Raw genomic sequence first — 24,963 nt, 5'->3', positions numbered from 1 at the left:
ACGTGGGCGTGAACTTCTGACGGAGGAGCATGATGCAGCAGTATCGCCTCCACGCAGAAGCGCAATCTCAACATATTACATCTGAAATGTCATTTCTCACATCAGTGCTGTGATTCCATGGACTACCTGTGTTCAGACTAGCTGCTCTGCGGGTGGCGGAAACCGCAAGGTAGGTCAAGTGTTTTTGATGAAGACATGACGGCCCAGAAGGGCTTCAAAAAGATCCAGTTTTAAAGAGAAAGTTTAAATGTGGGGCTAAAATGTTTTAACCACTCCATTAGAAAATAAGGAGAAAGTAGGCATAATTTACATAAAGACAGACATACTTAGAAAATATGCAGTTTTTTAATGTAGAAAAAATTAAAGAATTGTTCAAATCTGCTGGATTCAAATGAGAAATTAACAACCTTACATGATTACTAGTTATTCCATATTTGGGTTAATTTTAGTTTTTGACATTTGTGAGTCTTTCAATTGGAATAAGTGTTTAGGATCATGAAATAGGTGTTGACAAAGTGTTATTAGTGAATAAGTGTACCATCGTCAAGCACCAACCTACATCTCTGATCTTTTAACCCCCTACTCTTCGGCCTGATACTCGAGGTCTTTCAAGGAAATTGTTTTTAGCATTCCAAAACCCGCTTTAATACTAGTGGAGACCTCTCCTTTCAAGCCGAAGCTCCTTGACTTTGAAACTCCCTCCCATTAACACAGATTGATTAGTTGAATGTTTTAAATCCCAGGTCAAAACCTTTTTATTCAGGAAAAGTTTTAGTTGATTTTAGTCTGTGTTTTACTATCTTTTAAACTTTATTATTGTTGTCTTTTATTACCTCTCTGTGTTTTGATTTAATCTGATGCTGTTTTCTGATTTTGTCTGGGGAAAGTGTGATAGAAATAAAAATGTTCCATTCTATTCTATTCTATTCTATTCTATGAAATAGCAGCCCCACACCATCACACTGCCACCACCATGCCGTACTGTTTCTTTGCTGTTTTCTGAATTAGTTTGACTCCAGAAAATCTAAAAGTCTTCTTGCTGACTTGTGAACTCAGACTTTCCCCAAAGTGTGTCTATCAGGTCTTTTCAGGTCGTTCAGCATCTTTTACGAGTGAATCCTCATTGTGTTTTTGGAGTCATTTTGATCCATCTGTCTGAGTTTCCAAGTCATTCTGGTCACAGTGTTGCAGGATTCTGTTCTTTAGGACAACTGTTTTTTGTTTTTTTTTTACATTAACTGTGGTTCTCTGAGGTCCAAAAGATGCAGACAGAAACATGTCAGGGACTATTATTAATCATTTTTGTTATTTTATTTCCCTTAGTTATTTATGTGTTTGTGGAAATTACTTTTTTCTCAAGAGGCCAATTTTTTTTTTCACTTTTCATTAAGATGTTTTTTGTTCAAAGCTAAATCTTATATTTATGAAGCAATATTTCTGTGGCATTTAAATGTTCTTTTATAAAGATGTTCCAAATTTGTTTTAACGACTAAAAATAAGACAGCTCAGACGGATCATTAATGTCTTTTAACAAAAATAGGCATTAAATGTCTCTAAAAATCTCCTGCAGAGTAGTAAGTGGTTTATCTTCATTCTTTTTATTCAAACAATACCTCTGAGTTCTGTCAACTAAAGGTTAATTTTTAGAACATTAGTCGAACATTTAGAACTGTGTTTGGTTTTTAAGACGCTGGGCCTTCCAGTAATCTTTCAAAGCAGCATTGATTCTGCAGGTTTTTCACATTGTTTGGTTGTTCAACCAACCTTAACTAATTCATCATTAATACATAAAAAATAAGATGGTTACTGTACCAGCATTTATTTATTTATTTAAATTGATTTAATTTTTAATAGTTTTTCATAAGAAAGGACAGGTATCAGTTTTCATTTAGCAGTAAAGTTATTGTATTTGATCAGCAAAAGCACTGAAAACTGAAAAAAACAAATTAAGCTAGAAGTAAACCAGATGCAAATACTGGACAGGAAATGTGGAAAAAAAAAACATGAAAAGTAAAACTTCAACAAGAACTAAATAATCACAATGTGTTTTTGTGATGTTCATTCTCCTTGACAAACTTTTGGTAAAAAGTGCATAGTACACCTTTGAGTTGACAGTAAATTATCCCAAATTCCTAATAATAAAGGAGTTGTGGGGATGAGTGTTACGTTAACCCTCTGATTTGAGTATGCAAACTTCAGCTGTAAGGTACTCTGCATATTTAAAGTTATGCAAACCGAAGCGTGTCAGAGGTTTCATGTGGCGTCGACCAAAACCCACTTTTGTTTCTTTCATTTGTGCACTTCAACCTGTCCAGTTTTTCCAGGGTGTGATGACAGACGCTCAATGCGCTGACTAATGTCTGTGTTTAGTTTGATGGGAATAAAGCGCATAGAAAACCGGTCATGGGACACTCCTTCATGACTGTGGTCATGGATCACCTCTGACACAACTGTGTTCGTCTCTCTCCAGCATGACTTCCAACACCACAGACAGTGTTTGTGCATCGGACGACAGGCTGTGCAGTAAGTTTAAACTTCCCTTCTTAATTCAGCTTCTATTTCTGGACTAAATCTTATTCTTTAGCTTCTGGTTCAACCTGAAACATTTATGAAATGCTAAGTTAAAGCAGGAAATTCCACATTCTGATCTCCTCAGTGCATACAGTGGTTTGGGGAAGTACTGGCACCCTTCCTGTACATTGTTTTGACCTTTTTACCACATTTGTATTGTACTTAATTCAGATTACTTCATTATCTAAAACTGTAGAAAAAAACAGCCAATAAATGATGGTTTCATTTTTTTATTCCAAACCTAAATCGCCAAAATAGTTTGCGACGTCAGGCATTAAGGGGTTAAGAAACATATTATCAGACTGAAATGACACTACAGAAAAGTTGAGATGGGTTTTCATCTAAAACCATTTCTGCACCTTTAGGACTCTACAGTCCCAAAAGGAAAAAGCTTAAATCTTTAGAGAACAAACTGACCAACTAAAGTGTAAATTTGTATATATTAAGGCAGTTTTATAAAGTTTTTTTTCTAATCTACAAAGGAAATTTCTGGTTTTTTCGAGTTCGACTAGAGTTGACAGAGCTGCTGCATCAAATCCTGAACTTTTCTCACAGCTGGAGCCGACATGGAACATGTTAGTACATCCGTCATGTGATGCATTTGATTTGCTTGTTGGTAGGCGTGACGACAGAGTCTCAGTGTTGAGTTTCAGTCCTAAATGGTTGATTTCATTTGATTCATTCATTCATCATCAAGTGCTCAACAAACCATTTTTGCATCCAATAAAAATAGTTTTTCTCTAGAAATACATTCAACAGGAAACAAAAACTAATTTTATTCATAAAAAATATTTTATTACAGGAACTCACCAAAAAAAACGAAAAAAAAAAAAACACCACGTAAAACCTTTGTGTTCTTGAAAAGTGCAAGCATGTCTTTACTCATTCCACAAAGGCAACGACACTCCCGAGAATGTGCCAAAGCCACAAGAGAGTTTCCACATTCCACCCACATCAAACAATGTGAGGCGGGAGCAATGAGAGCGAGGGGACGTTTGGAGACGTAACGCCAGTGCATGGCTTTCTCTTCCTGTTTTTAGAGCAAATATGATCATGTGAATGTAAAGCAGGGTTGTTCAACTCTTGTCCTTGAAATCTTTCCCATCCTGCTTGTTTTTCCTGCACTTTTTGCTGCTGAATACCTGGATCAGGTGTGTTCCGTCAAACTCCTGAGTCAGCGGAAGTCAGCAGAAAATACAGCAGAGAGAACTCTAAAACATGTAGTGGTGGAGCTTGAGGACAAGGGTTGGGCAGTTGTGAAGTAAAGGGTTGAAGTTTTTTGTTGGCAAAGAGAAGATCAGCTCAGTTTGAGAATAAAAAAATATCTATAATAAGAAATAATTATTTTGTGCTGAAAACGGCAAAGAAAGCAACACTTTTTATTACATTTTTTTTAAGTTTCTGGTAACCAAGTTACATCTGATGCTGGTATATTACCAATATATTTTTATTTCTTTTCTTTTTTCACAGCATCAAAAGCGAAACATTTTACTTGAACTCATCAACCTCAAATAAGATAACGTTACAATATCATCAGATCAGCTTTAATGAAACGTTCTTTAACTCACATCAAGCAAAATAAATACTCTCCAGCTAGCCGCACATTGGACTTTTTTAAATTTGTAGTGTTTCCTACATGTTTAATTTTGGCGTGACATAACTTTTGACTTTTATATGAATGACCCTCGACACTATAAAAAACCCAAAATGTTTCAAGATGGTCGCTTTAAACGATTTTGGGGCCGATCGGAAGACAAGATCTGGAAGGTCAGCCATGTTTGTGTGTTCTTCAAAAATATCAGAGTGAAACTGATTCACATTTAGTTCAGCTTGTTACTTTGAATCATTTACATTTTTTGATTGTTGATTTTTGGGCTGCACGGTGGCGCAAGTGGTTAGCGCTCTCGCCTCACAGCGAGAAGGCCCCGGTTCGAATCCTTTCTGTGTGGAGTTTGCATGTTCTCCCCGTGCATGCGTGGGTTTTCACCGGGGACTCCGGCTTCCTCCCACCGTCCAAAAACATGCTTCATAGGTTAATTGGTGACTCTAAAGTGCCCCTAGGTATGAATGTGTGAGTGACTGAGTGTGTGATTGAGGCCCTGCGACAGACTGGCGACCTGTCCAGGGTGTACCCCGCCTTCGCCCATCAGTAGCCGGGATAGGCTCCGGCACCCCCGCGACCCCGAAAGGGATGAAGCGGTCAAGAAAATGGATGGATGGATGGATTGTTGACTTTTTTTAAATTCATAAAACGATACAGAATAATTTATTGATCATAATCGATGCATCTAAAAATCACCCCCCCATCACCACCACCACCACTTAAAACTAATATATCACAGGGATTCTTCTTTGTATGAACATTTGTGGCATTTCCAGGCATTGCAGACCACTTCCAGTTTTGATTCACTCTCTAGAGTGCAGTGTGAAAGCAAACCAAACCATAGTAATTAATTGAACTGGAAAATCACCTCAAACTATTTGAGTTATCTAAATCATGGCCTCAAGGGTCCTGCTGCTTTTTCAGAAACCCCACCCTTTCTGCTGCTAATTACCTGGATCAGGTGAGTTTTACCAATAAGAGGCTAGAATGACAGGTTTGCTGGAAAGCATTTGGGACGCCGGCGCTTGAGGCCACATGTGACCTCGACTAATTGATCTTTAATTTAAATAACTCTATTTTTAATTTATATAACCAGCTTTTTATGACAAATATGCACCAAAAATCAGGAGGGTGAGAATCCTTTTGACGGTTGATTCAGTGATCTGTTCGTCCTCTGAAGTTACTCATTCTGGAGCTTTGCAATCCTATACTGAAAAGACAATTCTGCCTGTCAATGTGATCACAGCGTGTCTGAATTTCAGTGAACAATAGAAGGTAATGTGAGGACAAAACGTCCTGTCATCATCAGAAACTTCAGTTTCAGGGAGCATTAAACCTTTGATTGTGGAATGAGTTTAGTTGTCAAGAACTCACAAATCCCCTTTTTTCTTCTCCACAGTCACTCTAAATTATGAGCTGGAACTGATTGTAGTCCCCGCCATCCTCCTCATCCTCACCGTCTTCACTGTCCTGACTGTCATTTTACTGAAAGTCTGTTCTCGGAGAGAGCGGACCCAAGACAGAACGCCACAATACCTCCATCAAAGCCACCGCAGGTCATCACACAGACACCAAAACTCACACAGACGCCACCTGAAAGGAATCGATGGTATGTAATGTCACCAAGCTGGTTTCTTTTGCTCTCCACTTTTCAAACTGGTTGTTTTATAAGTTGTGCCTCTATTCTCTCCTAAAAGCACCACCAGGGATCAACCCTCTGGAACATGAAGAGGTTCCCATGACGGTCCAGCAGAATGTAAAACCGACCCGGGCCGCAGCTCCTCAGAATCCCACACCGAGGCAGGAGGGAGGCTTTGGTCATGTCACCGCTCTGCCTGTGCGCTTCTCCATCAAACCCAATGAGACCGTCAGCTACTTTAGAGCGCGCATGGACAACAGGAACGTGGTCCTGAGGGTGCTCAAAGGTGAGCTGCTTCAGGCCACAATCTAATAATTCACTTCCACACTCAATAAATACAATTGGTCTGAGTTCTTTAATTTGTGATTATTTTAAGTTTAAAAGACAAACGCTATCAGATTTTGTCATAAATCCTAATTTTAAAAGTTAGATTTAATCCCTTTTTTTATCCTGTCAAATGTTTTTCCACAGAAAATCCGAGTAACAGCGAGAAACAAGACTTTATGGGGTTTGCTTCCTTCCTGTCTAGTCTGGGGCCCCACCCCTTCATCCCCGCACTGCTGGGCGTTGTGTCGATGCAGTCGCCTTTAGTTCTGGTGGTGGAGGAGCTGAAGCACAGAGACCTGCTGGGCTTCCTGTGGAGATGCAGACAGGTACCTGCTGCACGTCAGCGCACCTTCAGCACTCTGCAAGGCTCAGGTCTACACTGCAGAACAGGCAATCCTAAAGCAACGACAGCTTGAGCCAATCTACACACAAAAAAAGATAAAAAAATCAAAAACTGACTCAAGCAAACTGAGAAAAGTGTTATCAGGAGTTTATCTGATCTTAACAATTGTGGAGGACAGAAAATAGGTGTTAAGATGAAAGTTACACTTAAAGATTAGAAAAAAGAGATGACAGAAGAATGATAACTGAAAAACATGTCAAGATGGAATCAGAAACATCCATCCATCCATCTTCTTGACCGCTTCTTCCCTTTCGGGGTCGCGGGGGTGCCGGAGCCTATCCCGGCTGCTGATGGGCGAAGGCGGGGTTCACCCTGGACAGGTCGCCAGTCCGTCGTAGGGCCTCGGAATCAGAAACATAAATATGTCAAATGTAGCAAATAAAACAATTGTAAAAAAAAAAAAATACACACAAAAGTACAAATTTCAGTTTTGAAAGATTAGGAAAAAATATCTAAGAAGATATATATAAAACACTGAACATCAAATTAAAAAGAATGACATAAAAAATAAAAACACCCCCAAAAAATTAAAAACATGATTTAGGGGCGGCCGTGGTGCAGTGGTAGGGCAGTCGACTCCTGATCAGAAGTGAGCTGGTTCGACTCCGCCTTGCCCGCCCATGTGTCGAAGTGTCCTTGGGCAAGACACTGAACCCCAAATTGCCTCTGGTGGGAGGTTGGCGCCAGTGTTCGGCAGCGGAGCCACCACCAGTGTGTGAATGTGTGTGTGAATGGGTGAATGGGCCTGTGACTGTGAAGCGCTTTGGGCCCTCGAAGGAGGGTAGAAAGCGCTATACAAGTAAACGCCATTTACCATGATTTGAAATATGCAAATAAAAAAGACAAATGTATGAAATCGTCATGGATGTGTAAAACGCTGACAATACAAAACCTAACAAGGACAGAAAAATACAAAAAAGAAAAGACAGATATTTAAAAAACAAGAACAGGAAACAGAAATGTGCTTGAGGAAAAAACAGAACAATAAAATCAAGGATAAATGAATAAATAATGCAAAAAGCATGACACGTACATTACAATTTACACTGATATTTACTGTATTTATTAAAGCATTTTATTCTCATTACTGACATTATTTTATTGTTCAGATATTATAACATTTTCTAAAGTTCTAGGTTGTCACTGACAGAGTTAATTGTCATAAGAAAAAATGTGGTTTCTTCATGTTTCATGTTTTAAATTTGTTCAAACCAGCTTAAGAAAAAGAGAAACCAAAATGTGATAATCAAAACTCCACCTCCTTTTCCCCATTCCCTCTTTTATTTTTTTCCGTTGAAGGACAACTCAGGTTGTGAGATGACGGAGAAGCGAGTCTTCACTATGGCAGGAAACGTGGCCTCTGCTCTGGTTGGTTACTGTCCTTCAAAATAAAAGCCTGGGGGTTACTGATTGTTTTTTTCACTGGAAGAGAATGAAAGTGTGAACTATCTCTCCTTACTGACTTAACTTTCTTCTTTAGTTCAAATCCATTCTGGTTTCATATTGTGGTACACTAATACTCTTTAAAAAATGTGAACTGTCAACTGTGTCACAAAGGAAGAAAAAGACAAACCCCTTTTTAAAAAGAACAATAATTTGTTTCTTCCTCTGACTTCATTTCCTTTTTCATTTTTGTTTAAGTTTTATTTAAAAAAAGATAAGTACTTACAAAAAAACTCAGTTTTACTGATCCCAGTGAAAGATGAAAGGAAAATCCATCAGATAAGATCTATTTTGGTCAAATTCTTTTCGGAAAAATGTAATTTTGATTTGACACTTAGTCACTGTTCCTTGATCATCTTGTTTTCTGAGTAAACTACCATTTTCAGTGACTTCACTGAGTCTCAAAACTCTAAAGTACATTATTCTGCTCCCTTCTTCTCTTATTTCTCTGTTTCATCCTCTACAGGAGTACCTTCACAGCCGGCGGTGCATTCATGGTAACGTGGGAGCTTGTAGCGTTCTGGTTGGTGCAGACATGACAGCTAAGCTGTGGGGATTGGGCCCGGCGTACCGCAGGAGAACCCACGCCGCCTCAACGAATGCAGTGGAGGAAGTGGGGTTGAAGAAGTGGCAGGCACCTGAAGTCCTGGCCAGGAGTGGGCTGAGTCAGAGCAGTGACATGTGAGTCGGAACATGAAGACCCAGTTCATTGGACCGACTGTCTCCCAGTTACTGATGTGACATCTCTGGTTTTGGCAGATGGTCGTTTGGGATTCTCCTCTATGAAATGGTGACACTAGGTGAGTAACCTTCATGCTGTAGAACAGAGGTTTGCAACCTGAGGCTCCAGAGCCAAAGAAAAGAGAAAAATATGTTTTTTATTTTGAAAATTTACTTTTTTTAAATCAAAACAGTAAGATAAGTCAAACCTATTCACAAACAGAAGAAACACAGTACAAATAACTCTGCAAGCCTCCTGATAAATACTGATTCAGGGAAATAAATATTGCGACACTTCATTTGGCGATGCTGATTTAAAATGCTGCCAAGACGATATTTAATGAATTTTTTATAAGTAAATAAGTAGTTCAGCTTCTCACTTTTGTTTTCCACTCAACCCCCCCCCAGTCGCTAGTCGGAAATGCAACACTGAGCCCCTCTGAGCATCTTTACACCACACAGGGCCCTGGAAATAGGCGAGATAGGCGCCATCTGCTGGACGGGGTGCCAAATGGCAATGATTTTTTTTTTTTTTTCTTTTTTTACAGTTTGACACACCACTCATTCAATGTTAAATAAAAAAAATGTGATAATTAGAACAACATATAAAATAACTCGAAAGTTTGACATAATCAATCAAAGTCTAAAAAGACTCTTACTGTCGTTGAGAATGGCTTTTTAAGTGCTAAAGGTGGCAGACCCCTGCTGTAGACTTTTGTGTTTGGAACACTCATGTTTAATGTTTCATCTTCTGATGTGAGCAGGTGGTCCACCTTTCGCTCAAGTCCCTGTGACAGAACTGCTGCAGTATCTCCAGAGAGGAAAGTACCTCAGGCAGCCGTCCACCTGCTCCAGCTCTCTGTGAGTTCAGCAGCAGCAGCTTCACTTTTTACTAAACGAGTCCTAGCATTCATCTGAAGAGGTTCAAGAGAGACAAATGTCAAATCATTCACCACGCTTTTGGTGTTTTCTGCTCCAGGTACTCAGTCATGAAGCTGTGTGGCCACTACACCCCCCAGCGCCGCCCATCTGCATCCGAGCTGATTGCAGTTCTTCACACGGGAGAGACATCAGCTGATGGGAGGAGGCCCCTAAGAGTTTCAGAACCCCCCAACTTTGACAGATACATGAGGGACGCGGGACTGAGAGAAGCGGCCGATTCGGCCTTTTTGTGATCCGTTGGGATCCTTTGAGAACACTTGAAGGAGGTTGTCTGGTGCTGGTGTTTGATCACTCCCGGAGAATGAAGTGCACAACAAATGAGAAGTATATTTTTTTATGATTCGTCATGTTTTTGTATTTTTGTTTGCACATCGAGAAGACTTGATTACACTTTTGAAGCACTGTAACTTTATATGTACTATTTATTATCTGTAAATATTTGATCAATGTTTGCTGTTTGAGGTTGAATGGATTTATACATAAAAAACGTCAAAATGTTTGATTTGTTCAGCTTTTAATTCTATAAAAAACTATTAAATTGACAACAATGCAATAAGATTCAAGCTGCAACCAACTGGAAAAAGGTTGACCAGAAAACTGAGCTACCATTGTTGTTAGCTTCACCCTGCATGTGTTGTGATGGTTCAACTTTGAGTGGAAACGCTTTCCTGAATTGACTGGTCCATTTGATACCGGTACTGTATTAAAAATGAGGCTATAATTTCTAAGAAGCAGTAAGAGTTCATTAGAAATTCACCTAATTAACTCTCTACTGCTAGTTCACAACCTCCACATCCCTCACCTAACATTACAGGTTGAAAAAAAGTTAGCAAATATATTAGATATCAAATCCGACAAGTTTTGAGCCGCTCAGACGAGGAAAACAAAGACATACGTGAATCGTTTGGATCAATAAATACACAGACATCAACGTTTCAAAACAGCTCCTTGATTCTTTATTTGCAGTGAAGTATCAACCTCCGTGAAAGCAGCCTCCTCCAGGATTTTACAGCTTTATTGCAACACATTCAGTTCTGCAATTCCTCTTTTATAAATAAAAATCAAAACTTTTTTTTTTTTTTGGACAAACAGAAAGTCTTAATCTGCCAAACGACACTAGAATTTGAGGCTCGCAAATCCTGAAGGGGCTGAACTAAAAACGCACAGCGGTCAAGCATGACCCTTTTTAAAGAAAACGCTTCAGGAGTCACAGTCACTAACAGTAAAGGAGAGATCGCTAGAAAGCTAAATACTGGTTGTAGTTACACACTAAGTGACAAAGCTATGAGGAAGACCAGGTTCCTTGATAAAGGTCGCTACTTTTCAGTCAGGAAAAAGGCAACAGACGCCGTCGCCTGAGTTCGTAAAAAAACAGTGAGCACTGATAGAAAAAAGAAGGAATGATATGAAACGCAGCTTTACAAAAACAAAAAACGACAATCCTCATCTAAAATCTAAAGACTAGAGAGAAAGGCCACCAGGTTCACACAAAACATGAACACAGTTCTACATCAGAAAAAGCTCAAACGAGGCGGTCCAGCAAAGAAATGTGCAATTAAATAGAAAAAGGCAAACTTTACACGTCCTAAAGTTCAGCTCCAGGCTTCTCAAATGGAGAAATTCACACCAAGACGCTCCACACTACTTCCATTGTAGACGGCTTTCCTTTTCTTTTTGAGGTGGACCCCGACTCGGCAGAAGCTTTCAGGGACCTGATTTGGACTCGTACCCTGTAACTCGCTCTGTACCCTGTTCATCACAGAACCGCCATCATTCACAAACGATGACCACAAAAGTCTATCCGAACATCACCTGTGAGATTGACGTTTTCCTGACAACATTCATCAAAAAAAAGGAAATTTTTCCATCTTTGAGGGATTTCTTCTCAAATAACATTTTGCAACAAATTATAGCTTCATCCGATTCTCCTTTTCTTTTGACTTTCAAACTAAAGACGCAGGAGGAGCCCTTTCATTAATCACATTTGAGTGTGTCGGCTTGAACTCCATTGGTGTTGTGATGATAAAACCTGGACCTTCTCTGCAGAAGAACCTCAGGCGGACGTGCAGGCGGCAGCGGCTCCTTCGGGGGTTTGGTCCGAGCGTCGGCTCGTCTGAACGCGGTTCAGTCTCTCAGGTTGTTGATGTGAGCGCAGATCTTCAGGGCGGGGCCTAACTTAATGTTCATGGTGGACATGAGATGCTCCTCCTTCAGCAGCAGCAGCGCCTGGCCATCGATTTCCTGCGACAGGAACATGGAGGCGAGCTCCTCGCAGCCTGAGAGGGAGGACGATGGAGGGGTGAGAAGAAAAATAAAATCAGAAACACTTTAAAGGGCAAAAAAAACATGGAGTGCTCAGATATTTCCTTTGTTTGGTCACTTAAAAGTGCTATAAAAATTATTAATTAGACTTATATTCAAGCCATTTAAACATATTTTCCAAATAAATAAAGGAAATGTATAATAAATAAAAAAAATATTTAAAAAAATTGAAAATTGGAATAATTCAGGTAAACCCTTTCAAAAAAGTAAATTCTTCTCACCTTGAAGTGAAGAAATAAACTGCGACACTTCCTCCACGCTCCACTGGGCGGGGCTTGTGGGCGGGCAGGTGGGAGCGGAGCTCTCTGGCGGCAGAGGAGGCGGCGGCGGTGGCTGGTGGCAGGAGGCCGAGGAGGCGGGGGACAGTGACATTGGGTCGTCTTCATCCTCCTCGGCGGTGGACTCCTCCTCTGAATGGCTGGACTCTGACCGGCACTGAGTTTGAGGAGCAGAAGAAAAGGTCAGGACAGGACCAGAGCAGAACCTTCAAAATCAGTCTTAGCTGAGTAAACAGTTAATTTAAAAGTAAAAGCCTCAAATTGATAAATATATTCAGTTTAAATATAAAAGATAAACTTTGCAGGTAAGAAAAGATTTAAAAACTAAATTAGAAGACACATTGCAGTTAGCAACAGTAGCCACTAGATGGCAGCAAACTACTCTAAAAGTATAATCTGTTTTTGATCAAAAATAGATTCTGTAATTCCTCATAAGAAACAGTTTGAATAATTTAATGCATAAAAATTATGAAAAACCTGATATTTTTATTTTTTTCCCCAAAAATAAAAAAACAAATTTGTTCTCCCAGGAGTTCTGCAGGATCACCTTGACAGGAATGGGTCTCCCTGCTATCTTGGCGCTGGCGATCTCCGAGCTGGTCCGGCGGGGAACCCTCCTCCTGGCGATTCCTCCCTCCTCGTCCGAGTTGGATAAATGGCTTTGCTCCGGCGCCGCGGCGTGCTCCGGGCCCCGACGCTGGCCGTGGCTCTGCCGCACGGGCATGTGCTGCCTGAAGCTGACGTTGTACCTGGGGAACCAATACATACTGTATCGTAGACAAAGAGTGACATATACGGTACTGGAGGCAGGACGAGCAACAAACAGTTTGTTTGTCCCTTTGCGGCGTCGCACACAGGCGCCAGGCAAAGAGACAAACTCAAAGCAGAAGCAAAAAGAACAAACTGAAAAATGCAAACATACTGTATCAAACAATGCAGACAATGCATTGTTTATGTAGAGAAATAAATAACACAATAATAAATGCAATGCAGTTTGCCATAAAAATAAATAAAAGAGAAAAACTTTTACAAAGTTATGACAGAAAACAGGAACACAAACATTCATGCTTTGTTGGTTTAAAGCTGCAGCTGCAGGACGCCGACATCGACGGCGTGCAGGAGCAGCTTAACCACGATTACAAAGGTGATGTGCATTCAGAACTTTCATTTTTTACTGGGCCGTCCTGAAGAACTATGGTGTGACCTGCATTATTTAAGTATTTCCACAGAAAAAAATAGTAAATCTTTTATAGAAAAACTATTTATATATCTAAATGTGCAAAATAAAATACTTTTTATTAGTTGTGCATTGAAAATATGCTAAATAAAATTAAAAACAGAGTCTGGAAAGTTTAATTATATAGTGCTAAAAAAAGAAGAGACATTGAGCAAAAAGTTTATATTAGCTCCATATAATTTCTGCAAACACAGTGGCAATAAATTATCTTATTTAACCTAAAAAGTCAAATATAAATGACGAAAATACATACAGACACATAAAACAGGCATAAAAACATACAAACATAGAACATCAAATCATATGTAGGTACGTTTGGTGAATAACTAATATTTAATAATCGATTTTTTGCTGGATTTTAATATTGATTTTTAGTATTTAATTACATTTTTGTTTTGAAAAAGCAATATAGAACCGCATCTCACTCACATTCAGAATTTATATTTGTTCTATTATATTTCTCACATTGTTTTCTATTTATCAGTTTAAAAAAATCTAAAATTTGAGACTTTAAACAGAAATAAAAAGCTCACCATTTAAATGAATTTAATAAGATTAGCCATTAATGTAATTTCCATCTGATGTGTTTAGTTTTGACTTTTAAATCTACCTTATCTAGTTCAGTTTGTTTGAATATGTTGATTGAAAAGAAAAACAGGAATATATGAACAAAAAAGTATCAGGCAAGAAATCTATTAACTCCTTCCAACAGTTTTTGTTATCTTTATGTAAATATTGTCTTTTTTTTCCTTTTTTTCTGTGGAAACCAGAATTTACTTGCAGTAAGACAAAAAGTCAGAGTCTTCTTTATCTGGAGCATCAATAAAAAAAATAAAAATCTGACTTGGCTCCAAACTGCAGGAGAGACCATCCACTTCAAACAGCCCATTTCTAGTTTAAATGTTAATCCAACAGAAAAAAACACAAAATGCATTTATTAAAAAAATGGATCAAGTAAACAGAAATGTTTTTTAATATGTAAAACCCAATAAGTGTTCTGAAAACACAGCTGTTTGCAGCAGCAGCAGCAGTGCAGTATTCTAGCATGGCGCGTTCCGTATGCGGTCGGTTGCATGCATTGCATATGTACCTCTTTGCACAAGACATGGAGCAGAACCTTTTGGTCCCTCGGAACTGACTCGCAGGAGCAAAGTTTTTGCAGTATTCACACTTCAGCACTGGGGAGGAAAAGGTTTAAGGAAAAAATTAATTAGATCACAAAAGAAATGTGCATCTGAGAGGGTCAATTCTGAATTTGTTAAAGTCCCCCTCTGATGAAAATCATGTTTTTCGTATGAAAGAGAACAAATGTAGTAAAAATTTGTTTTGTTTCGCATTTCTGAGTATTTCGCCTTTTGAATCTTCTTTTTGTAGCAGCGGTGAAGATTTACACTCGTGAGACACAGTTAGCATCACCAAAAAGGAGGGATCAAGGGCGGAGCCACTCAGCTCAGCACCAATGACCACACCCAGATAGGGGAGATTTTGGAAACAGTGGGTTCAGATCAACGTAAAATATGATTTATTTTAAAGACATTCAGGTTGTGGGATTTTGGCTAAAAACGTTATAATCATAATTAAAACACCACTAGGAACTTAAAATAATATTTGCAGTTGAAAACAATAATTCAAAGTTTTTTTCTTCTTCAAATTTTCTCAATCACATTTCTAAATGAATTTATTTTAGTTTTTCCTTTTCCGGGCTAATACTGCTGATTATTTTATATCTATAACTGCTTAATCCTTATATTAACTCAAGGATTATCAAGAATCTAACAGGAAGCAGAGCTTTCTGGCGGGTACCTGTTGCCGTGGTTACGTTTTCAGACTGATTAGTGTCTGGACTGTCGAGCACCACATCCTCCCCCGCCGAGTCTTTCATGTTTCCGCATACCTGTCAGCCAAAGAAAATCAAAACCTCAGTGAACTTCACCAAAAAACGAGAAATTATACATCTGCATGGCGGATGTACACACTGGGAAAGGCTCCGCCCCTTCCTGAATAACAAAGCCCTCTATCAGGTGTGTGAGAACTTGGGGTTTGACCACAGCCTGAGGAGGCGGGGCTTTTTCCCCCTGTCCGCAGGGTCCACGGGACACGGAGAGCGCCGGGATGGGGGAGGGAGACGCTGGAGGAAGAGGAGAGCCTGTGGAGATGGTGACAAAGATGAAGAGGGAATAAAGGCGGGGCCGTGAACGCAGGCGTTTTGTTCAGCTGCAGCCTTACCTGCACACGCAGGTTTGGCGGGGGACGATGAGACGCAGTCTCTGACTGCCTGCAGCCGCGGTGGAGGGGGGGCATCTTCATCATTTTGTGAATTGGAGTCGGATTTCCTCTTTAGTGACACAGGAATCTGCTTCACCTTTTGAGAGTTTGGTGAATAAAAACAGATGGCGAGAAATCAATTTTCTGAGGAGGGGGTTTACAGAAAACATAAATCCAAAATGATGCATAAAGAATCAGCTGACCTGCGGGGTCTGACCCCCCACAGAGTCTCCGTTGGCGGTCACCCCGGCTCGCCTCTGCTCTTCAGCCAGCGGCGGGTGGGAGCTCGGGGGGCGGGACTGTGAAGGCGAACGAGATGAAACTGTGGGGGGCTGGGAGGAGGCGGAGTTTAGCGCCACAAGTCCGTTCTGGTTCTGTCCAGAGTTCTGATTGGCCTGCGGGTGCACCTGGGGAACCTGAGCCAGCAGGGGGGCCTCCTGGGGGGACTGAAGTGTCTTCAGCCCCACCCCTCGGCCCACCACCCCAGCCTCCCTGGAAGCGATGGACGCCACCATGGTGAGCAGGCTGGACGAGCTGCTGAGGACGGCTGCCCCCTCCTGACTGCAGCTGCCCCGGGCCAAGGCCAGAGCCTGGGCCCCCCCGAGTGAGCTCTGCCTAGCCCCCACTATCTGAACGGGGATGTGCGGGGGCTGGGACGTCGGGGCGGAGCTGCTGGAGGAAGGTGGGGCAGGAAGGATGGGAGGAGGGTTCCTTGAAGGCAGCTGCAGAGGGAGGCGGAGCCCCTGCAGAGTTTTGGGCTGGATGGGGATGGGGGCGTTCCCGTGACCCGACTTCTCCGCCCCGATGGAGGTCTTCTGCAGAGGCTGCACCACCAGAGTCTGAGTGTTGACCGCTGGTTTGATGGTGGCCGTGCCGACTGGGTAACCGTGAGGCTGCGACGCGGCGCTGGATGTCAGCACCAGGGCGTGTGCGGCGGTGGGCGCCGTGCTCCCCGTGGTCAGCGTCCGGGTTCCGTGGAGCAGGAGCTGCGAGAGCGGGATGGAGGAGGTGGAGGACGAAGAGGACGACGACACCCCGGAGGACGATGAGGGGTGGGCTTTGAGGTTAGTGGGCTGAGGGTAAGTGGGGATTTTGATGTGGGGCGGCTGGGGGCTTGGTTTAGTAGGAGACTGGGGGTTTGACTGATGGGGGGGCTGGACCAGGGAAAAGGCAGCTGAAAAAAACAAAAAATATGAGAGTCTGTGAGAAAAACAGTCAAAATCTGCCTGATTCTGTGTGAAAACAAAACAACAAAACAAACAAAAAAACTTTTCATGATGAAGAAGTTCAAGAACAGATGAGAAAAAAAAATCTGAAAAAGGTTCTAGGGACATTTGGAGATTCACAAAGACTTCAAGAACTCATTCAGGAGGTTATGAAGGAAGCTGAACACGGATTCATGATCCATGACCCAGTTAAAGATCATTTTTGGCGTCCAATTAAAAGAATCCATGGAAGAGTTTTCATTTATGACAAAAAACATTTTTTTATTATCTTTAATTTCAACATTTTGTATAAATAAAGGTATATAAATAAAGATAGATTTGTGCTCCATCATGTGTAATAAAGAAACCAACAGTAAAAGCAGCTGCTTCACCTGCTTCGTTCCTCTCTGGGGCTTCAGTTTTCACACCCACACCTTTGGGATTGGACACGCCTCTCATGGCCAGATTCTGGACCTATACAAGTAACCAACTATTACGAAAGACTTCAAGCAGCTTTTAAACTCTACAATTTGACGAACCAAACCTGGTCGTTGTCGGTCTGGCTGCTGGAGGACAACGCAGGAGTCGCCTCCTGCTGCTGCGGCAGAGCCGCCACGGCCGCAGTTCCTGTGCTGCTGGGCATGAAGATCAGCTGGGAGGAGATGGGAGCCCTGAGGGAGCGGTTGACCTGAGGGAGGAGGCGACAGACGCAGATCACACATGTGAACGGGTCAATTATGTCGGGCGACCAGTCTGATGAAACCCACCCGCAGGTACATCTGACCCTGCCCTCCCGCTGTCCCACTCAGCAGCACCGACTGGCTGATTGTGGAGGTTGCCGAGGCGCCCAAAGGACGACTGCTGGCTGTGGATCCAGACGTTACGCTCACCTGAAAATCAATGATTCACAAACCTTAGAAATGACTGAGCAGAAAAAATGTTATTACACCGAGTCAGTGGTCAGCAAGCTTTAACAGGAAAAGAGGCATTTAGGCTCGTTTTCTGCTGATCAAAACCTTTAAGAAATGTGGATTTGCATTCATGACCTTTTTTATAATAGATATGAATTACGTCTATTTTTTGGCACAAACAAAAGCAAAAATTAAAAAACCTAGCATCTCTCAAAATTACATTTTTTTTTACATTTGACACAAGCTCAAATAACTTCTTTTAAAAATAAAAGACACTTTGCCACACAGGATCATCTCAGTGCAGCTAGTAACCGATGTTGTGCAGCTTAAGATAATGTACTTTTAACTCATGAAAGATCAAACTTTTTATCAAAGTTTTGCTTTGCATATAAAATCTGTGCGTTCTGAAGGTAGCATTGAGCAAACAAGACGCCTTCAGGTCAACAGGGATGTAAAAACCTATATAGTTAATCCTCTATGTGCACCTAAGCCATCAATTTATAAATGTAATAAATCTAAATTTAATAAATGCTAATTAGGTAATCCTTACTTAAAAAAATGCTATTTTCTTTTCTTGTATTTATTTATTTTTGTTCTTTTCCCCTTCCTTGTTCTCAGCAGTCTTACATTGCTGGGTTTTGTTATTTTAGTTTGGGGTGGACCTTGGTAGTCTTAGTTACCAGGATTTGTTTATTTGTTTTCCTTAGGTAGTTTTGGTTAAGCAGCCATTAGCAGGGAGCTGCTGACTCATGTGGTCGACATGGCTGGGTCAGCAGTCACAATTATTTATTTTATGTTTGGCCAAAGAACCACCATGGAGAGATAAAAGAGCCACGTGTGGATCTGGAGCCGCAGGTTGCTGACCCCTGCACTAAGTGGAGTAAAGGAGGAAACGAGATGACAAGGAAGGCTTACAGAGGAGGTGCTGGTGCTCTGAGAAGAGCCGCCGCCGCTGCTGGAGGGACTGGACTGACGGCTGGCAGCCAGAGTCGCCTGACAGGAAGAAGAAGGAGGAGTGTGTTTAGAGATGCAGAAACGTGGCTCTTTGTTCCGCCTCTGAACCCGTCCAGCGCAGCTGCACTCGTGGTTTCTCCATCCGCCTCCTGTGGCTTTCAGTGGAACTGCTCATTGTGGATCCTAAACCTCCACACATACCTTCACTTGTTGCACGGCAGCCAGGTTCTGCAGCTGGGCGTTGTTGATCTGTTGCTGCAGCATCAGCTGCTGGAAGTACTGAGCCGCGTTGGGCTGCCTCTGCAGCGCCTGCAGGGCCTGGAGGGAGGAGCAGACGAGAAAAATGGGACACGTGGACAAAAAGAGAAGAGGTGGAGAAAGAGGGATGATCTAAAGGAGGATAAAAACACCACTGAGAAAGATAAATGAAAGAGGAGAGCGCAGAGTGAGAGAAAGGAGAGCAGGGAGGGAGCGGCAGCTCCCGCCAGCTGCCTGATGTACGATCTGGTACAGTAATAAGGAGCGGGTCCAAAGCGAGCGGTCGCTCGGATTAGTATGTGCTGGGTGACAGAGACAGATGGCGGCTCGGGGTGACAAAGGCCTGGAAAACAACACCAAGACTCCATCTCTCTGTGTGCTCCACTGTGATTCAGTCGCTCAAAATCACTTTCTGCTCGTTAGCAAAAGCATCAATCATAAACCGGTAAGACAAATTGGCCTCAGCGCAACACAAACAGCTCGTGCTACGGCCTGAGGCGCAGTCCCGATATTAAAATGCAGAGAATTTGAATAAAAGCTTTATAAAGCAAAAAAGCAATAAAGCAGTCAGATTAAAAATGGGGAGCAGATCTTGGTGTGTTTGTGGACACTTGGTGGTGCCAGTGTGCAGCACGGAGGAGGAAGTGTTATGGTGTGGGGATAAGGCTTTTTTTGTGGACAATAGGAGAAAAAAAAACACTAATAGCATCTTCTAAACTACAGAGAAGAAGCAGAATATTTCCCTCCAAAAATACTCTGTAAAGTGAATTTTTAGTAACTGCTATGCATAAATTTAAAAGATCCTAAAGAAGGACCTCCTTGGTCATGTGAGGAGTGAGAAAAAAAGGCTGCATTAGGTGGCATCATTACAACCTTGAATACATTTACTAATCTACTTTTTATTCATCTTCTGAACTCAAAGGCAAAGGAGGGGTTGAAATTTGGTTGGCCACTGCATGAGTGAGTTGGATCAGATTGAGAGGAATAACATACTGGAACCTGTCCCACGACTGACCTCCAGTAGAACTTCTACCCCCTTATATGAAGGACAAGAGAACATCAAGTCCAACTGAGCTGAATTCTCTATAAAATCTGGGCTAAAATTTCCATTTGCACCTTAGATTACTCTTTTATTATTTAAAATTAATCAGTCACGAGTTTTGTAAGTCACCGTCTTCGATTTTGCTGCGCTTGGAAACCAAATTTGAGACAAAAACTGACTTTAAGACAACATTCAGAAAAGCTTATTTTCTGTACCAGTTCCAGTTGTTCGTTTAAAATAGCCCTGAAATTGCAATTGGAGATTTCCATGTCCCCAAAGGTAATAAGAGATCAGGAATGGTTCTTATTTGATGAGGACTTTTGTATGAAAGCTGATGAATTTTGTGACATTTTTGAAAAAACACAAAAGATAAACTGCTCTGAACAGGTCAGGCTGAACATCTATCAGGACCAAACAAAGCCTAAATGTTCAGTTCAGACCGCACTCCACAGACACACACAGCTACCTGCACAGCCTGTCGCTCATACAGAGACATGGAATTCATCGCCGAGGTTCGGGGGCTCGTTCCAGACGCGGAGCTCCCGTTGGGCGAGGTTCCCTGCTGGTTCTGCTCGCCGCTCGTCTCCATGGCTGCAGAGAAGACGGATGAGCCGAGCATCAATGAAAACGCAGCAAGGCGCCGGCGAGAGACTGGCCGATGGGAAAAGAAACACCTGACTGCGTTCTCAACAAACTTCACCGAGTATGAGCAGCCAGTGGACAAAATGAGATGAGCGACATTTGATTTAATCCACAAAGTGGGAAAAAAATAAATTCAGATCAATTTTAATTATTCTTTTAATCTTAATTTAATTTGGAAGTAGTTTCCGCATATAGGGGGCAGTGTCTTAAAAAAAATAATGTCTAAAAACCACAGAAAAAGAACTACTGCTACCTTTGAGGAGACGTAAAATGCCAACTTTTTTTCACAGAAATATAACTGCATTCAAACATAAATAGTATTTTGCATATTTTAATTCATTAACTTAACATTAAGTCTTGAGTTTTGAATCAAAAGAGCAAAACTGAAATACTAATTTAAAAAAATGGAGAATTGAAATATGACTCACTTTTTCTCAATCTGTAACTTTTGAGTTAAAATAATTTGTTTAATTGTTATTTATCAGTAAGTGATTTTCTTAAAAAAAAAAAAACATTTTCTAGGATGTTGAAAAAGCTCAAATTTAGTTTTAAACGTTTTTGCTGGAATGACTACATTTGTCAGGTTTGTAAATGGAAAATTTGGTTATACAGCCAGTATTGGACTAAATCAGGTGTTTCCAACCTGAGGCTCTGGAGCCACTTGTTCCAGTGTGGTTCGTACTATGTGAATAAATGTGAAGTAAGTTATGCGTATATTATAATCTGTGCTGCACAAGTTGTAGCTTAGAGTAGTTTTTCAAAGTACATATTTGCACTTTAGATTAAAAAAAAAAAATTGGGATCCAATGTCAACATGTTATTTTTTTTAAATAAAAGGAGAAAAAGTCATAATGACATAAGGGGCCATATTTGTATTTTATTTTGAAAGGAACTTATATGAGCTGCTGTTAAAAGGGAATAAAGTTGTTATTTATAGACAAATAAAACATAGCCTTAAAGCTATAAATGAATGGGTTAATGGCCATATAAACTAAATATCATTTTCTAAAAAGGTTAAGTCAAATGTGCTGGCTTAAAAGGCAGCCCAAATGGAAATTTTAGAGTTAAAAGTTGCAGACCCTAGGATTAAATTAAATAATAGTAAATATTGTTATTTGTCAGTTCCACCTACCTGAGGCTTTTTCTAGAAGCAACAATAATCTCAAGATAATTAATATATAGCATCTATAAACAAAGATGCTAATGATTTTTCTTTTATAAATAAAGTTATATTGAAAACAGTCATTATAAAAGAAACAATAAAGTTTTTTATGCAAACAGCAGGTCAGCAGAGGCAACTTTAGGGATGCACTTTAGCCACTTTCTAGGCCTATAGCTGATTTTTTTTTTATTACATTTGTTAGTAATTAAATAAAATACATTTAATATTTGCAAAGTATGCAATTTGAAAAAAGAAAATGTCCAAAAGCATTACTATATGTTCAGAAAAATACATTTAACACAACTGATGCTGCAAACAATCCAGTGAGTTTTAGTGCAGAACGATTCGGATAATTCACGTTTTTTTAATGAATATATTTTTTTATTTGTATGTAGATGCACCGGGAGTAAACCAGCAGCATTTTTATCACTCATTTCTCCTGAAAAAGTCTCCTTCAGCTGCAGCGTTCACCTGAGCAGCGAGCGAGGAGCTAACCTCGGCTAGCTGCCCTCCATGTTTCAGACCAGTTGACACTGGATCCACCGGAGGCTATTCCTCCTAGCATCCCGCTAGCCGCAGTCTGGCTCGGTTAACGGGACTCGGGCTCCCTTCTCTTACCGTCACAGCTGCGGCTTTCCCCCGCCTCCTCCTGCACCGGCTGCCCCGCACCGCAGCACGACGAGTCCGAGTGACTCCGCGGCCTTCCCGGCTGTAAGAGCGAGCTGGCCGGCGCCGCCTCTCCCTTCTGGATCCTCCGTGCTGGACGGCAGCACTGATTCCGCTGCTCTGCATAAATTTGCAGCTGATGTGTTGTGTGGAGGGGAGGAGGAGGGCAACGCCTCCTTTTCTCTCCCGCACTGCCCTTTCCGGCGCGACGGGATGACGGGAAAAAAGATGGAGGGAGCCGGAGGATGAGGGAGACCCGCAGCTCCTCATCTGAAGACCCACTGTGGTGAAAATAGTGTTTTCAACATGTTCTTGTGACATTTTCTGATAATAGAGGACCCAGACGAAGAAAATTAAGCTCCCCATTGCTTTTCCTAATATGTATGTATCCAAATCGTTGTGAATCAGGAGCAGACGAAAATATGCTGTTGGAAGAAGCCTGTAGATGTGACGTAGAAACTACTACGGCAAGCCACTAGCTTCTTGCTTCGCTCCATTCTGGTGCATCTGCTTTGTTTGGCATCAGGCTCAAAGGTGTATGGCTGGATAGCTCTAATACTACTCTCCATTTGTGTTATAATATTAGGTTGGGGTTGTGAGGTGCTGTAAGCTAGCGGGAGAGCATAAACGTTTGTTGGGTTTTGACTTCTTGAAGCCAGAAGGTATTTCCTATTTGGAACGTGAAAGGGGAGGGTTGATATGCCCAGTGAATATACAGTCTATGTTCAAATCTAACCTTAACCCTTCCTCCAGGTCGGTTTGACAGAGAAAAAAATTCAGCACTGTCTGCACATATTTAGAAAATTAAATGCAAATAGTCACTTTTATTTTTTTGCAAAAAAAAAGCATACAAATTCAAAGATCACTGGGAATGCTTCTGAAATAAATCAAAAGATGATTGGAGTGGAAATTCTTAAAAAAAAAAAAAATCATGTAAATAAATGCAAACATTCATTTGTGCTTTTGCATTTTAAAATATGAATAAATAAACAGAAACATAAAAATAATAATAAAAACTATGATACAATTATAATAACAATGAAAAACATAAACAAATAAGCACATTGATCTGATAAAAATTTTAAAGATTTGAAGCCTATGAATATTTGCAACCTTTGAAAATTAAAGCCTAAATTGTAATTTACTCTCTATTTTTTAATTATTTTTCTTAAGTTAGTGTTCATGTCTATACTATATTGTGCATAATGTTGTTTTGCAGTTTATTTTTCATGTATTTAATTTACTTATCTGTATATTTATTAATTTTTTTTCAGTTTTGAAAAAGAAAAAAAATAATAAAATAACACACTTTGGAAATAAAATTAGGTGTAATACATTTCATCAATTAATTTATTTCAATCAGGAAACTGCAGCGTGTTCAGAACTCTGCTCAGGTTCTCAAGTACCAAAAAAGTAGACCACATCTCTCCAGTTCTGAGGATGCCAGAGGATGGACTTTAAAGTCTATTTCAGTTTTATAGAGCTTTGAATAGTTTGGCACCCAATACAGGTCTGATTTACTAACCCAGTGTGTACCCCCCAGACCTCATCTGGATCTGGTCGTTTATCAGTTCATAGAGTCAAAACTAAGCATGGAAAAGTTGCATTCGGCTTCTTTGCTTCACAGATCAGGAAAAGTCTTCCAAAAAGTGACCTAAAACTATTTATTTAAATCCAGGTTAAAAACCCACCTGTTCTCAGCTCCATTGGATTATTTTTTTATCAAAAGTTTGCATCCACACTGTCATTTTAAGCTCACGTTAAAATCAGTTTTTTAAGTTTCTTTACGTTTTTTATTTCAGTGGTTACACTTCTAATATTTCTTTAAAATGTTTCTTTTGATATTTTATTTAATGCACTTTGAATTGTCTATGAACAAGAAATGGCCTATAGAAATAAAGTTGCCGTTCCTTTTTTATATGTTAAATGCACACATTTAAACTTCTTTTGTTTCAATTGGTTAAAATCAATGACATCATCTCTAAACTGCACATGAACTGTAAAAAGTATCATCGTATTCATTAACTACTTTAAAGTACTTTTGAAGAAAAAAAAAATCACAATATTTCTCAATACACAATAAATATTTTTATTGATTGACAATATATTAAGGTTGTAACAACATAAGCGGGTGGAGTGCATCACTGGTGTGGCGCAGAAAAATGTTGAACACATACATAGACACTGAAACACATATTCCTCTACAGTGACTGTCTGAGACACTGAATCTTGCATGCATTCATTTTGCAACACTAAAATGTGACATTTTTGACTTTCAGTGAAAGTTAAGCAACCCTGCATCAAAAACCTCCTCATCAATGGCACTGCAATAGTTCCCTTTAAGCTAAATATGAATAATGTCGCCTTCATCCC

General features: G+C 40.5%; 2 protein-coding genes across 3 annotated transcripts; one reads left to right on the top strand and one right to left on the bottom strand.

Moving 5' to 3' along the window:
- styk1a (serine/threonine/tyrosine kinase 1a) lies at nt 1-10,404 on the top strand. Its single transcript, XM_024258055.2, has 10 exons — nt 1-169; nt 2,471-2,523; nt 5,574-5,783; nt 5,872-6,099; nt 6,285-6,466; nt 7,843-7,911; nt 8,453-8,667; nt 8,746-8,786; nt 9,471-9,567; nt 9,686-10,404. Exons 2-10 carry the CDS (start codon nt 2,472-2,474, stop codon nt 9,879-9,881), a joined length of 1,290 nt encoding a protein of 429 aa, XP_024113823.1. The 5' UTR covers nt 1-169; nt 2,471; the 3' UTR covers nt 9,882-10,404.
- Nucleotides 10,405-10,577: 173 nt separating this feature from the next.
- On the bottom strand, nt 10,578-22,929 carry LOC112136368 (polyhomeotic-like protein 1). Of its 2 annotated transcripts, none has more exons than XM_024258034.2 (15): nt 22,543-22,929; nt 20,587-20,711; nt 19,022-19,138; nt 18,782-18,859; nt 17,723-17,845; nt 17,500-17,643; nt 17,348-17,429; nt 15,954-16,924; nt 15,712-15,847; nt 15,462-15,631; nt 15,289-15,379; nt 14,576-14,663; nt 12,796-13,015; nt 12,192-12,405; nt 10,578-11,924 (listed from the first exon to the last, which is right to left on the bottom strand). In XM_024258034.2, exons 2-15 carry the CDS (start codon nt 20,707-20,709, stop codon nt 11,773-11,775), a joined length of 2,709 nt encoding a protein of 902 aa, XP_024113802.1. In that variant the 5' UTR covers nt 20,710-20,711; nt 22,543-22,929; the 3' UTR covers nt 10,578-11,772. The 2 variants fall into 2 exon arrangements, with proteins under 2 accessions (XP_024113802.1, XP_024113811.1); XM_024258043.2 differs by having other exon boundaries at nt 12,796-12,997; nt 22,543-22,927.
- Between the last annotated feature and the right edge of the window lie 2,034 nt (nt 22,930-24,963).

Source organism: Oryzias melastigma, linkage group LG11 (assembly GCF_002922805.2).
Source record: "Oryzias melastigma strain HK-1 linkage group LG11, ASM292280v2, whole genome shotgun sequence".
In the NCBI taxonomy this organism is placed as follows: domain Eukaryota; kingdom Metazoa; phylum Chordata; class Actinopteri; order Beloniformes; family Adrianichthyidae; genus Oryzias; species Oryzias melastigma.
The sequence above is the reverse complement of the archived record's forward strand: the minus strand, read 5'-3'. Positions and strand labels throughout refer to the sequence as shown.